This window comes from Actinia tenebrosa, unplaced genomic scaffold (assembly GCF_029948245.1).
Source record: "Actinia tenebrosa isolate PJP-AT-01 unplaced genomic scaffold, QUT_ActTen_1.0 PGA_scaffold2__45_contigs__length_23673736, whole genome shotgun sequence".
Lineage (NCBI taxonomy): Eukaryota > Metazoa > Cnidaria > Anthozoa > Actiniaria > Actiniidae > Actinia > Actinia tenebrosa.
This window is the reverse complement of record NW_028292579.1, coordinates 6,545,024-6,558,784: the sequence shown is the minus strand read 5'-3', so window position 1 is coordinate 6,558,784 and position 13,761 is coordinate 6,545,024. Positions and strand designations below refer to the sequence as shown.

The 13,761-nt window shown below is 37.0% G+C and overlaps 1 protein-coding gene across 1 annotated transcript; it reads left to right on the top strand.

Moving 5' to 3' along the window:
- The first annotated feature begins 229 nt into the window (after positions 1-229).
- On the top strand, positions 230-13,063 carry LOC116288520 (ubiquitin carboxyl-terminal hydrolase CYLD). Its single transcript, XM_031695329.2, has 13 exons — positions 230-806; positions 1,291-1,653; positions 2,810-3,035; positions 3,707-3,913; positions 4,830-5,257; positions 6,190-6,346; positions 7,168-7,426; positions 7,996-8,087; positions 8,322-8,388; positions 8,864-8,996; positions 9,290-9,398; positions 10,547-10,876; positions 11,180-13,063. Exons 1-13 carry the CDS (start codon positions 348-350, stop codon positions 11,365-11,367), a joined length of 3,018 nt encoding a protein of 1,005 aa, XP_031551189.2. The 5' UTR covers positions 230-347; the 3' UTR covers positions 11,368-13,063.
- Positions 13,064-13,761: the final 698 nt, after the last annotated feature.

Genomic DNA, 13,761 nt, shown 5'->3' with positions numbered 1-13,761 from the left:
GCTGGAGCCAAATATTGGAGAGAAAAAAACAAGAAAAAGAAATTAAATTCAATATATGGAATAAAGTTTATTTGCAAAGAAATAAAAAAAAACCAGATATCGTTTATGTGGGAAAAGTGGAATTTTATATTGACGCAAGCACCCACCCCTCCCCTATACTTTAGTTAGGATGCATGCGTATTAGCATGACGTAATGATTGAAAAATAGAAACTGAAAGCACCAAAACGAGGCGCAAGGGAATTTCCCAAACAAGATGGCGGAAGTGGAGAAACGGTCAACAACTAAAGAAAGATCTAAAGATGTCTTTTATTTAATGCTCTGATCGAGCCTTGGTGATACACAAAGTATGGATGGAACCCTTCAAAAATATATATTAATGAACGATCGAGTGGGCAAGCACGTTGAAAAAGGATGGTTATCGACTAAAGATGTTCCTACTCAACTTCTTCGGGGTGAAATTTTCAAGGCTTTGCCAGAATCAGAGCAACCAGAAGATACTAACATAATCGCTTTAGCAGTTATTTCTGGCTCCATTCCGAGCATCAATCTAGAATGTCCTACCTTGGATGTGTCAAAAATCACGAACAGCGAAGCAGACTTGCTTTTGGCTATATCTTCACTGGAGGAAAGGTTTCGAACTTATCAAAAACGAAATCGGTTAGCTTATGGAAAAACATTGGATGTTGGTCATCAAGTCTTTGTCAAGTTAAAAGATCCACATAAAGAATATCCAGGAGTAATTTGGTATAAAGGTCATTTATCTACACATAAAGGCATTATGTTTGGTGTCGAACTACTGGGAAAGGTACCACTGTATATAACTTAAACGTTATAGCACCATTAGTTATTTGTGATTTTGTAAGCTTAAGCTTATATTTAGTTAACATCTGTTAACTGTAAAACATCAAAATATCGAATAAGCTAAGAGACTAATGGCGGTTTTTTTCTTAGTATTGTTTCAGTCTTTTTTTTATAGAATGCTTTTCTAGTAAAGCCTAGTACTGTGCTTGTATGTGTAGGCATCCATCTGATTGGAATCTGCAAGCATAAACATATACATGCATAAGAGAGGATTGGTTAGAACAGTGTTCGCGTTTCTGTGGCCCAGAGAATTTCAGACTAGACTTGCTTGATTTGGCTTTCATATTTACCAATCAGATGTCCAAGTTGTTAAGGTTATGTCATAAACTTGATAAGCACTCTTAACTAATATCAATTCCACTTTCTCAGAAAGGTTTAAACTTCTTCTGAAACTACGAAATACTTATTATTTTACTATGTTCTTTTAGGAATCTGAAGGACAGGGTACATGTGATGGTACATTTAGAAATAAAAAATACTTTGATTGTCCACAAGATCAGGGTGTCTTTGTTGCATTGGATAAACTGCGTCCTCGGCAAGAACAGGATAAGTCTCTCAAGAAGGAAACAACGATATTATCTACTTTAAAGGATATGATTCCATCATTTTCAAGCAAAGATACTTCTGCAGTTAGAAACATGGCAAAAGAACATAAGTTAAAAATGGACCAGAGAGTTGTTGTGTTTCCAGAGTATAAAGATGATAAAATCAAGGTGCCACTGAGAGGGACAGTGCGATACATATCTGGACGAGTAGATAGTCATGGTGATTGTCCTGTTGGAATAGAACTGGTAATTTAAGCTTTACATAAATTATAGTAGACAATAATGGCAACATATAAGTCTTATTGATAGCAATTTTGACAATCTTCCTCCAAAGGGTATGATATCTTCTTAATCTCTACAGTTAATAGTCCTTGATATTACACCTCAGATATCCAGCCGCAAAACAAATGCTTTAGGAATGCCAGAAACACTGGCTAATGTTTGGTAGCATTGGTTTGACTGCCACCCGGTTAGCTCAGTAGAGCAGTTTTCGTATGACTATGAAAAGCTCACGACATGAACATGGTCGTGACACAGCAAGGGATACGTCAGACCAATCACATTGCACGAGAATTTACTCTCCATCCAATCAAATGTCTGAAACGCGGCACGAACACTGCGCGGTGATGGTCACGCCAAGTCACAGCACTGTCGAAACCAATCACATTGCGCGAAAAAACAATAGGACATTTAAAATTCTAGAAAACATCACAGCACGGCACGGCATGCATACGGCACTGAGCTTTTCACAGTCGTACGAAAACTGATCTAAGGTAAGAGTACTGGTCTGTTATGCGGGAGGTCGTGGTTGAAACTTCAGCCGGACCAACACTCAGGGTCTTAAAACAACTGAGGAGAAGGTGCTGCCTGCCTTTGTAATTACATCTGCAAATGGTTAGACCTTCAAATCTTCTCAGATAACAACTTTAAACTGTAGGCCCTGACTCTCAATTCTTTCTAGCCTGCAGTAAAATGGGGGACATAAGACAACCTGTAGGGGATTGTCTCCCAGTTCAACAGCCTATCCCAATTTGGATGCTTAACACTAATGTACTAAAAATTCACTGTTGATTGTAAGCTGCACGACTGCTATATAGCGTCTAAATATGCAGCCTGTAAAGTCCTCCACTGGTCATAAATGTAAAAGAGCATTGAGATAACTAACTGTGAAATGTGTTATATAAGAACCTCCCATTAATATTTGGTACTTGTGTCCCATGTTCAGTGTCAGGCCATAAACTGTTGATACATGAGCACCAATGGGACCAACAGAGTACATGTCTAGACACTAATTTTACCTAACAGTTGGTATAAAATACAGAATCCAATAGCTGATCACAGGTTGGATTTTCAGAGTAACAAATTGACTGACTTGATCACTTCATAATTGTTTTATTTTTAGGATAAAAAAGAGGGAGCTGGTACTGGAGTTTTCAAAGGAAGACATCGATTTGTCTGTAATGAGGGTCATGCATTGTTTATACCAGTAACCTCTGTCTTACCCGAGGAAGAATATAATAGCTCTGAACAAGCCAGCATTTACCCAGTTGCTGACAGATTAGCTCAAAGTGATGGTTTCCCTGCATCACTAGGTTATCATCAGGCCAACCCTGGATCCAGAGAACTTGGTAAGTTATACAACTGTTGTAAAGGATGTTAGTTATTTGATAAATTAATATGATATACAAGTACACAAAGACTTTCTATATGAAGAAATTCAAGGCAGTAATTAACATTAAACATAGATCCCCTCCCCCAGGGACAGAGGTCCCCATAAAAATTTATTTTGAAATTGAGACCTTTGGAAATGTGGTTACAAGACAGTGTTAAGGGGGCAATGGGGGGAGTAAAATACCAGAACAGCATTATTTAGGGCTGAGGGGGACTAAAAGAAAACAAATAAAAGGTACTGAGTTTATTGAAAGTCGGCCGTGGAAAAAGCATTGTAACAACAGTTTTGTCCAAGATTGTAGCCACAATCAATTTACTGGAGATGATTGGGGTTTTGACTTTCGCCAATTAATTTCAAAGGACAGTATTTTTCATTGAACAAAAAATTAGAACACAGATATCTTGGGCTGTTAATCATGTAGTTATGAAAAAATGATAATATTAATTAAAACTGTTTTACCAACTATTCATAGATTTGAGGATTTCATTGGACTCATAGATAATCTATTATAAATATATTAAACCCCAGGAAAACCAGCAGAATTCAAAATCAGAGTTCATTGCTATTCAGTAGACAAAGTTAACAAATGTGTAAATTTTTTCCCCTTTTTCCTTGGAAATTGCTTAGAAAATGGTGGGATCAAAAGGTCAAACTCTGCGACGTCTATCCCATTTCAATCAGGCGAAAAAGCAGGTAAAGATGAGATGAGTTTTGTTGATGAACACTATAATAGAAGTCCCAAAGGGAATTCATTGCAAATCATAGCTGGGCAGTCAACATTCTATCAGCCAAGTGAAGGAGTGTCAACACCTTATCAAGAAGAGAACCCACAAGGTAAATAATAAATACCAGGATTTATAGTCTATTTAATTCATTATTTATTTTGATTAATTAAAAAATATTTTCTTGGAACAACCTCTGGGTTGATCTGGGTTGATGTAAGTCAGGGCTGGCTGACCCACAGAGGGGAATGGAATTTACTGTATTTGCAGAAAAAAATCCTCAAGCTAAGAGCTAGAGAGAGACCAAACAAACTCTACTCACTCAATGCATGTACAGAATTCAGACAAGTACAGTCACTGTAATAAAATAAGAAGAGATAGCTAGCTAAAAACTAGTGTGAGCTGCATCAGTGTTTCTAATGAAACAGTAATGATAAAAAGGTAAATTATGCACCGTGAAAAGACAAAAAAAGTTACTGACAGTTTGGATGCAAGTCCTTCATTGGAGTAAAAGAGAAAGATGTGGTGTAATAAAATAAATGAATAGGACATAGCAGTGGCATTTTCACAGAGCAGCTCTTCATCCACTGTAATTCCAATATGAAATTAGGAGTTGATTTTTGTAGAGGGAGGAAAACCCTTGTAGCACAGGAGAGAACCAACAAACAACTTTACTCACATGTCACCGAGTCTGGGGGGACTCGAACCCGGGTAGCTTGATGAAAGGCGAGCACTCTCACCGCTACGCCGCCGATGTTACCCATAGCAATCCTTGATTCCCAGAATGTGTTATTAGTAAGAGTGGCCAGCAAATTATCAATGATGGTGAGGGGTGGGAAAGCTGTCAGAAGTGACCGCTGTGTATAAAAGGATAGTTATTGGTCTAAAAGGAACTCAGAAATTCGGCAAGTTCTACTCTATGGAAGAACCAAAATTCTTAGGGAGAAGGTTGTGACCCCTTACCTGAATTGACCCTTGTATAAAATATACATCATCATTTCCAACTTATGCTTTTTACTTTTTTGCAGGAAGTGGTGGGTTTAATATGCATTCCAAAAATATATCTTCAGAGAATAAATACAATGACATTGATTCTAGTGGAAGTGGAACTCATGGAATTGAAATGAGGGCTGCATATAGTGCAAGCAGTGCACTAGACAGCAATCGAATTCCTAGTTGTTTTAATTCCAAAGAACCTGTAACAAGATCTAGTGGCCTCGATCAACACAAAGTTACGAGTGTGTCTCAAAATGATATTGACATGAGGGATCATGAACTCAGCGCAGGTTTGACTCATGAAGAAGATGTTAGTGAACAAATTATAGCATCTGGACTTGAGATAGGTTCCATGGTAGAGGTACCAATAATGGAAAACAAAGGTACTCAATATGGGGTCATCAGATGGATTGGACAGTTGCCTGAACTTCCTGGAAAAACTGTTGCTGGTCTGGAACTTGTAAGCATATTAACCTTATAAAATACCTTGAATTTATATTATAAATAGTTTTCTTTATGAATCGTTTTTTGTCAGGCTGTATCTCTGATGAAGTTTCTTGATTGAATTTGAAATTTCAATCTTAGTTTCTCCACGTGGGAAGAAAGAGTTGACTCATTTAAAATCCAAGGCAGTACTAGTTCAGGATCTTGAAAAGTTAGAGGCTCAGGCTAAATTTAAGTTAATTTTAAACTAGAATAATGTCCTTGGAATTACTAAAGATTTGGACATGACCCCCGGCCCACACCCCCTTAGACCTGTCTTACACTGTTCATGAAAATATGTGAAACCTCATTAATTTACTTCTTATGAAGTACATAGTGGTTATGAAACAAGACCTCGCTAGACTTGAGCAATAAGCCCTCAGGATGTGCCATAAGGCTGTAGTTTTGTATGTTCAGTATATAGTAATAGTATTTTAATGTGACCAACACAGCTCTTCATGTTGGGGCTTTTTAACTTCTGTCTTAAATGCCAAATCTGTATTTCAATGAAAGTGCATGTACAGTCAACTCTTGTTACAGCGGACACCTTTGGGACCGTCACTTCATGTCCGTAATAGTGAGTGTCCGTGATAGCAAGAGTTTTTTACGGTCATTTCTTTGTCAGTATTTTTATCAGGGATTTTTCTCCTGTCCATTATATCAAAGTGTCCGTAATATCGGGGTGTCCGCAAGGCGAGAGTTGACTGTATTTATAGGTGTTGGTGCACGCAACTTTTTTGCTATCCCACAATGAATTGCATACCGTTTGGAGGCATGAATTCTTGATTCTTGTATTAAAGGCAAAAACCCACACAGAAAGACTGTATTTGCATGTAGCATAATCATAACAAAATGGTTATGAATTTCACTAAACCGTTATGGTTGCTTTTTTCTTAATGACAATTTTAGGAGACAGAACAAGCAGCCTGTTCAGATGGGATGTTTGGAGGAAAAAGGTATTTCACTTGTCCATCAGGAAGAGCTTTCTTTGTAAACTTGCAGCATTGCCGGAAAGATTCAAGATTCCAACTGGATTCTCCTGGAGCAGCTAAATACTCTGGAAAAGGTTAAAAAAGCTTTGTTTATGTTGATTATATTTAAGGAATATAAAATGCACACACTTCTCTTTATACATACTGTGATATAAATGTAAACACGCTGGGAGCTGTAGAGAACGAGACAAAAAAGCTCAGGAACATGAGGTGTAGCTTTGTGTTTCTCTTGCTTTTTGAGTGCTCTACAGCTTTCAGAGTATTTATAATACATGATACAGAGACATTAGCAGCCATTTTATATTGCTTTTATAATTTTTTTTTTGAACGTTTGTGTGTGTGCATGTGTCTGTCCTCTATAAATATATGATAGCCAGCCATTCAGAATGCAAGTTGCAAGGGCGGATCCAGCTAAAATTATCCTGTCTGATTCAACAGGTTGTTTAGAGTGGTTTCGTATGATTGTAAAATCCTCATAATTATATACATTAGTCTCTTTACAATTGCAGAATGTAATGAATGAATATTCTCTATACTACATAGCATAGCATTAATAAATCCTTGAACCAATCATGCAGTAGGAAATTACTGCTAATCCAATTAGAATTGCTCTTACATTGGCATAACATGTTTTATCATGAGTCTATTACAGTCACGAACTCTGCTCTATGCTCCTATACACTTTAGTCTTGTTCATTGAATAGAAAAATAGATAAAAAAGAATGGGAGTAGGCATGGAGGAAGAAAAAAATTGGAAAGACAAAAAAAAAAGTGATAATATAATGATAGAGAATGGAAGGAAAGAAAGAGAAGGAAAAAAAACAGGGAAAAACAATGGGAAAAAAACAGTAAAAGCTATTTATCTGAAAATTAATTAACCTTGTCTTTTATCCAGCTTTTGGTAGCATTGAGTCTCCAGTCGTAACTGGCATAGTACCACCGCCTACCAGTTTGACCAGGCAGAACCAAGGGAGAATGAAAGGCATCCAGGGACACCACAACTCATGTTACTTGGATGCTACACTCTACAGCATGTTCTCTTTTTCCACTGTATTTGATAGCCTGTTACACAGAGAGAAAAATAGGGAGGATCTTGAACAGTATGATGCAGTTCAGCGAGTACTCAAAGAATACATAGTAAACCCTCTTAGAAAGTAAGTAAATTGCCTTGTTTTACAAGGGTAACTCTAAAACCTCAGTGTTGTCTTTGTCCCATGATCAAATTGGAATAGGCCCTTTGCAGTTAATGGTCACGTGTCTGTACTGGACTGCAAAATTTTTGTTTTTATATTAAATTGGTGATTCATTCCATTCATTCCATTCAGTGCACATTCCAGTGTGTTACGAAATGTAGTTTTATTACGATCTCTCGAAACAGGTTGTAGAAAGTTTGTTTGCAGTCCAGTAAATTTCACCCTTGGGAATCAAAATTTTCATACATTTTCTCTCAGTGAATTAATCAGCACGTGATTGCTTAGCTGTAAAGGGCCTATTTAGGGCAGGAGAACCCAGAGAAAAAGCCTTGAACCACAGGAGAGAACCAACTTAAAAACTCCTCAAAAATAAAACCAAGTCCAGGAATCAAACCTAGGCTGCATTGATGAGAGACATGTGCTCTCACTGCTAAAGGGATCAACTGTACGTCCCAGTAAGATACATCATTTCACTGATGACCTTCATATAGTAGCCTTTTATCACCAACTCCATTGTAATTTTCTTCTAGTGGTGGTTTTGTGAGAGCTGACTTTGTCCTAAAGTTAAGAAGTCTTCTTGATGAACTGGGTTCAACATCAGGACTCATGAATGAAGAGAAAGGTAAACACTGTTCTTTTAAGAAATCCCATGCCTCTACCCTGATGTAAAACTCAGGTTTGCAATACAGCTCTTCAGCTTCATTGGGAGAAATGTTTCCACAGTTCAGACTTGCACCAGTGCCATATCAAGGACAGATCCAGGGGGGGGGAGAGTGTCCAAAACCTACACTCATTTCTGACTTCATACACACTATACCAGTCGTCGTTTTTGATTTCTTTATCTTGTTTTGTCTAGATCCTGAAGAATTCCTCAACACTCTGTTGCACCAAGTGCTTAAAAGTGACGCTTTGCTTAAACTGAAGTATGTTTTAATTAATATTATTCGTATAGCATTGGGATGGGCCAAAACAGTTATTCCTGAAGGGAAAATTGTCTACAGCAGTTCAGAAATGTCTGTACCCCAAGCTCCCATGGTTGTCAAATATTGGACATATAGGAGAATGGGGTCAAAATCTGTTTTTGTCCTTTCTCTGTGGAATTTCCAAAGCCAGCCTCGACTAATTAAACTAAAGAGACAATTGGATTTTTTCTCAAAATACACAATTTAGACATGACTTGAATTGAAGGATGGTGTGTTTGCCTACAACTATCGTATACGATAGTTGTAGGCAAATATCGTACCGTGTAAACTGGCCTTAATAGAGGTTAATTTAGTCTGAAACCAGGATCAGAGAGAGAACAAGCATGAGGACACACATCACTCCCACACCACTTGACATTAAGATTTAATGGTCACCATCTCATCACGCGTACTATGCCATGTTTGCTAATTTCAGAACCCCAAATAACAGAATTGAAGAAACAAACTATTATCAGATCATAACAGAAAAAGATGACACTAAAAAAAGTCAGCCAGTTCAAAAACTTCTTGAACAATCTTTCCTTTTCTCTGATCTCAAATTAGCTGAGGTAAGATTTGCTTAGTTAGGCTTTGCTTATGTAGTGTTTACCAATCTTGGCCAAACCTCTTTGATCCACTTCACCTGGCTGTCTTGAAATGCCTCTAAGTGGTCCCTAAATTTATGGTTGGCAAGAGGTTGGTAAATGTAACAGAAAGGTCAGCCAATCCCTTCCTTATGCATGAAGTGCAGAGTACTCAAAATTAAGCCTTATTATTCAATATAAACATGTACCTATAATAATTGATAAATAAAAAACTAAAATTAATAAAGCAATTATTAAAACGTTTGGTTTTTTGTCAGGTACCTTCCTGTCTGATACTCCAGATGCCAAGGTTTGGTAAAAGATACAAAATGTATGACTTTATTCTACCAAACTTGAAGCTAGACATCACTCATATTCTTGAAAATGGTAAGACAAGATACATGATACGGTGAATTAAGCACTATATAAATATACTGTACCAATGTATCGAAGATAATAGTGTATAATGCAACCCTAAAATGGCCATTGGTAGATGATTGATAGCATGACAATATGTTACCAAATGAGTATGCTGTCTGCAGATAACTAATCGTTTACCATTACCAATAGCATTTTTAACGGTTACTAAAAATAGATATTGCAAAGCCTTGTGGGATCGAAATGCGGACAAACATTGTGAATAATGGCTCGATTTCATGGAAAAGAAGAATATCAGTCGAAAAACCATAGTTTTTACATGAATTGGAAACAACAAGACTACAAAACATTGTTGCAGCATGTGCCTATGTTCGCTTGGCTTGGCTTATCCGCATTTCAATCCCATGATGCAGAATTGTGATGTCATTTGTGGAAAACGCTATTTGCTTGGACAACACCAGTCACACAGCACCACACTGAATCATCTGTATCGTCACAATATTATCATCAATTTCATACCATGTGTCATTCTCTTGAGTATTCTTTCTTCATTTTGTTTACAAGTGAAATGTGAGAAGATATGTTAATATGAATGAGACTCAAGCAAAGAAACGAAATGAATGGGAATGGCTCATAGTTTTGTATTAAGGAATATAAAACGGCACACATGTCTATATACTGTGATACATACATGAACTTTATTAACGTCAAACTTCTAGCATGCCACAAGTAGCACACTAATCCGGGACACTTAATAAATATGATGGAAGCTGTAGAGCAAGAGAGAAGTCGTAGAGAAACACGAGGCGTAGCCAAGTGTTTCTTTGACTTCTCAAGTGCTCTACAGCTCCCATCGTGTTTATATCACAGTATATAGACACAAGCGGACATTTTATATTGCTTTATAAAACATTTTTGAATGATATTGCGCGAGCGTGTCTCTGTCCTCTGATATAAACAAGGTAGCCAGCCAATCAGTGTGCGCGTTATATCTCAAATATTTTATGGATAGTTATGTAATGCATGATTGTGAAATGTGCTTTCATCGACACAGTCATGTGGCATGTGGTACTAGGTAATTGAAGGAGACTTTTACACATGCAACATTTTTCTAATTACCTTGAATACTAAACATTGTTTTACTAATTCTACCTCAGTTCCTCGCGAGTGTTCAGTGTGTGGAGCAGTGTCCACCTACGAATGTAAAGATTGCTATCCTGCAAAAGAGTTATCAAACTTAAGCTACTGTGATGAATGTGTTAAAAAGTTCCATAACAAGCGAGAACGTATTGGCCACAAACCCAGACCCCTTCCTGTGCCAAGGGGGTTCAGTCAACGTCCATGTGAACCAGGACACCTTCCAATTGAAACCATGGATCTCTTTGCTGTGGTCTGCATAGCAACTAGTCACTACGTAGCTTTCGTCAAGTGCGGCACCGGTGATGATTCAGAGTGGTGTTTCTTTGACAGTATGGCTGACAGAAAAGGTAACTCAAGACAAGAAAAAATACTGTAAAGTCTGCCTGAAATCAATGATAGCTTGAATGAATTTTACAATTTAACAGCTCTACTCTAGGTGATCAAATATAGTGATGGAGTGTTTGAGTGAAAAGTGTCCCCAATTAGTGTGAGATCGCTAGAACGACTAGACATTTTAAGAAATATATGTCATCTAGTTTTATCTGAATCTCCTATCAATGAGAAATTTGGCTAGCAAAAACTATGAAGACTGCCTACACTGTAACTCCCAAATTCTAAATCCTAAGTGAGTTATATTTTATTGTTTACAGGAGAGACAAATGGGTACAACATCCCAGTTGTGACACCTTGCCCAGAGGCAAAAGAATGGCTTTCCAAAAAGGATGAAGACATTGTCAGAGCAAGTGAGCAAGGACAGCTGCCTCCAAACATGAAACGATTGTTTGGTGATGCTTACATGTGTCTATATCAAAATCTAGAAATGACAATGTACAAATGAATCTCAAGTCAGAGTCATTACACACTGATTGAGACGACAGTTTCAACATGGAAATCAGTAATACACTGCAGGCGAACAGAGTATGCAACTAACAATTTGCTTGTTTGATGGCAGCGATGTTGTCTTGATCAGCACATAGCAATGAAAAATTACGGTGATAGTATCGAGTGATGTGCTTCTTTACAAAGCCGAGTGATTTTACTTAACACATGAAAATATTAATCAGAAAAACATGAAAATATAGTCCGGGGGGGAGGGGTACTCTTGCCTGCTTAGGGTAGGGATGTGCCGCTGAGCCCTTTGAACCCTGACCCTATTCCAGAGTAAAAATTGCTGAAATTCATATCCTGTTCCAGAGCAAGATCGCTGAAAACCCTGTTCCAGAGAGGAGAGAGCGTGATTTCATATACCCTGTTCCATAGTAGAAACGCTGAAAACCATACCCTGTTTGGCGGCACATACCCATGTAGTGAATATAGGGGAGTACCCCCCCCCCGGAATGTAGTAAGCTAATTCTATTGTTTTCTTGTGTCTTACTTTGACTGTTACTCACTAATCATACCACTTTGTTTCACGGATTAAATAAAATCACTCTAGTAACTTCAAGGAACAATTATATAAAGGCAAAAACCAAAGCTTGTTGCCAGTTGCTTGTACAAGATAGCACAAAAATAATTGCTGTAGTGGGACAAAAAACATTTGTGCTTAGGGATTTAAAAAATTATATACATTGATGGAATTAGCTGAAAATACCATCACAATATCGAAGAAGTAGAAATTACTTACCAATAATTATACAAGATTTTTTGTTTTTGGCTGGCATGGCATAAACTACACAAACTTTCTCCAGGGACATCAGGAAATGCAGATCCTTTAATTTAGAGCTATTGTGAACAACCCACATGGTACAGTAAGGTATCAGTAAGTGGTCAGTCCAATACTTACCACATTTTCCCATTACGTTAGCAACTACTAACCAACACCTTACCATTATGCCACTGGCGAAAGGAAGTAAACTAGTAAACTCTTGACTAGGATGTGGATCAGCTGAGTGATTGCATGTGGTAACTCGGTGGTTTTTTTGACCAAAAGTCATTTCGAATATATCACAGACGTTTATCAGTTTACAGTATTGGTATCTGAACTATTTTTACTTCTTAACAAACAACCATTTACCTACATCTTACCATACAGTGTGGGTTGTTCACAATCATAGCTGCCTAAAAGACTCAGTAGGCTTTACTTGCAGAGGTGTTATCATAGAAACATCACTTGGACAATAAAATTACATTTGAAATCAAGTAATAAGTTTCCTTATCAATTGTAAATAACATATTGGTTGCTTTCTGTACATGTCTTACTTGTACATCTGATATAATTATAAAAATAATAATCACACATTAACAGGAAGATATATATTAGAAGAATTATATATTAAAAGGTAGATATAAAATCTACCTCAAAAATGTAAGTTTTTTTCTAGTTTTCTGTTTGGCTAGGAAGGAGTAATACAAGTCTATATGTGAAATAGTAATTATTCATAATTGGGTTTGGAATAATTAGTTAAATAAGTTAAAGTTGATTTGAATTATTTTGTAGCTGAAATTAAGTTTGGAACTTTTTGTCTCTTACGAAGCCTTTCTATAGCAACACCCCATTTAATTTAATTTATACTTATTAAAGTGGCTAAAAATAACTAGTCTCAGTCATATATATGCTTTGGTTAATATGTAAGTGAATTTGATTCTACCAGGACAATCCTGCCACACACTTGACATTCTAATAATGACTCTACACCTATTGGCTTAGTGGTTCAAAGCTGATTGCAAGGTAATACTAATGATATATAATTGTAATATTAAAGACTTCCAATACTTAAATTACTATAATAGTTTGACGTTGTCAGGTCTTAAGAAAATAGTAACGGTTCTTGATTCACATGGGCTTTAAATCCTTTGCTTACTCCTGCAATTATGATTACCACACTTGATCCTAATTGTGTAGAACTTTCCAGAAAATGTCCATACCCCATGATGGAGTGAATTTGTAAAAGGACCCCCCCTCCTTCATCCCCAGGAACTTCCAATTTTCTTCCATACAAACAATCCCCTCCACAACTTCCAATTTACTCTGTGGGCAGGCTAGGCATGGATATATTCTGGACCTACACAGTAAGAGAAATACTTAAACATCAATAAAAATAACAAGTATTGAAAAAGTTCTGTATTGAATTCACTAGCCCATTTTTTTTAAAGAAAATGCTTTAATGTAGTTCCGCAGTGCAAAAAGAGATGTCTGAAAAATACCTACGTCACACACTCAAAATAAAATGAAAATTATACCGAACTTCAACCTGCCTGCTGACACCCAAGACCCTGCAAAATCATCTCATCC

What these genes read in the sequence shown, in the direction of transcription:
- LOC116288520 (XM_031695329.2), top strand. Translation starts at nt 348, where the DNA reads ATGGATGGAACCCTTCAAAAATATATATTAATGAACGATCGAGTGGGC. An exon ending in GTGTCGAACTACTGGGAAAG is followed by an intron (nt 807 to 1,290) that starts GTACCACTGTAT and finishes ATGTTCTTTTAG; the next exon opens with GAATCTGAAGGACAGGGTAC. An exon ending in CAGTATGGCTGACAGAAAAG is followed by an intron (nt 10,877 to 11,179) that starts GTAACTCAAGAC and finishes TATTGTTTACAG; the next exon opens with GAGAGACAAATGGGTACAAC.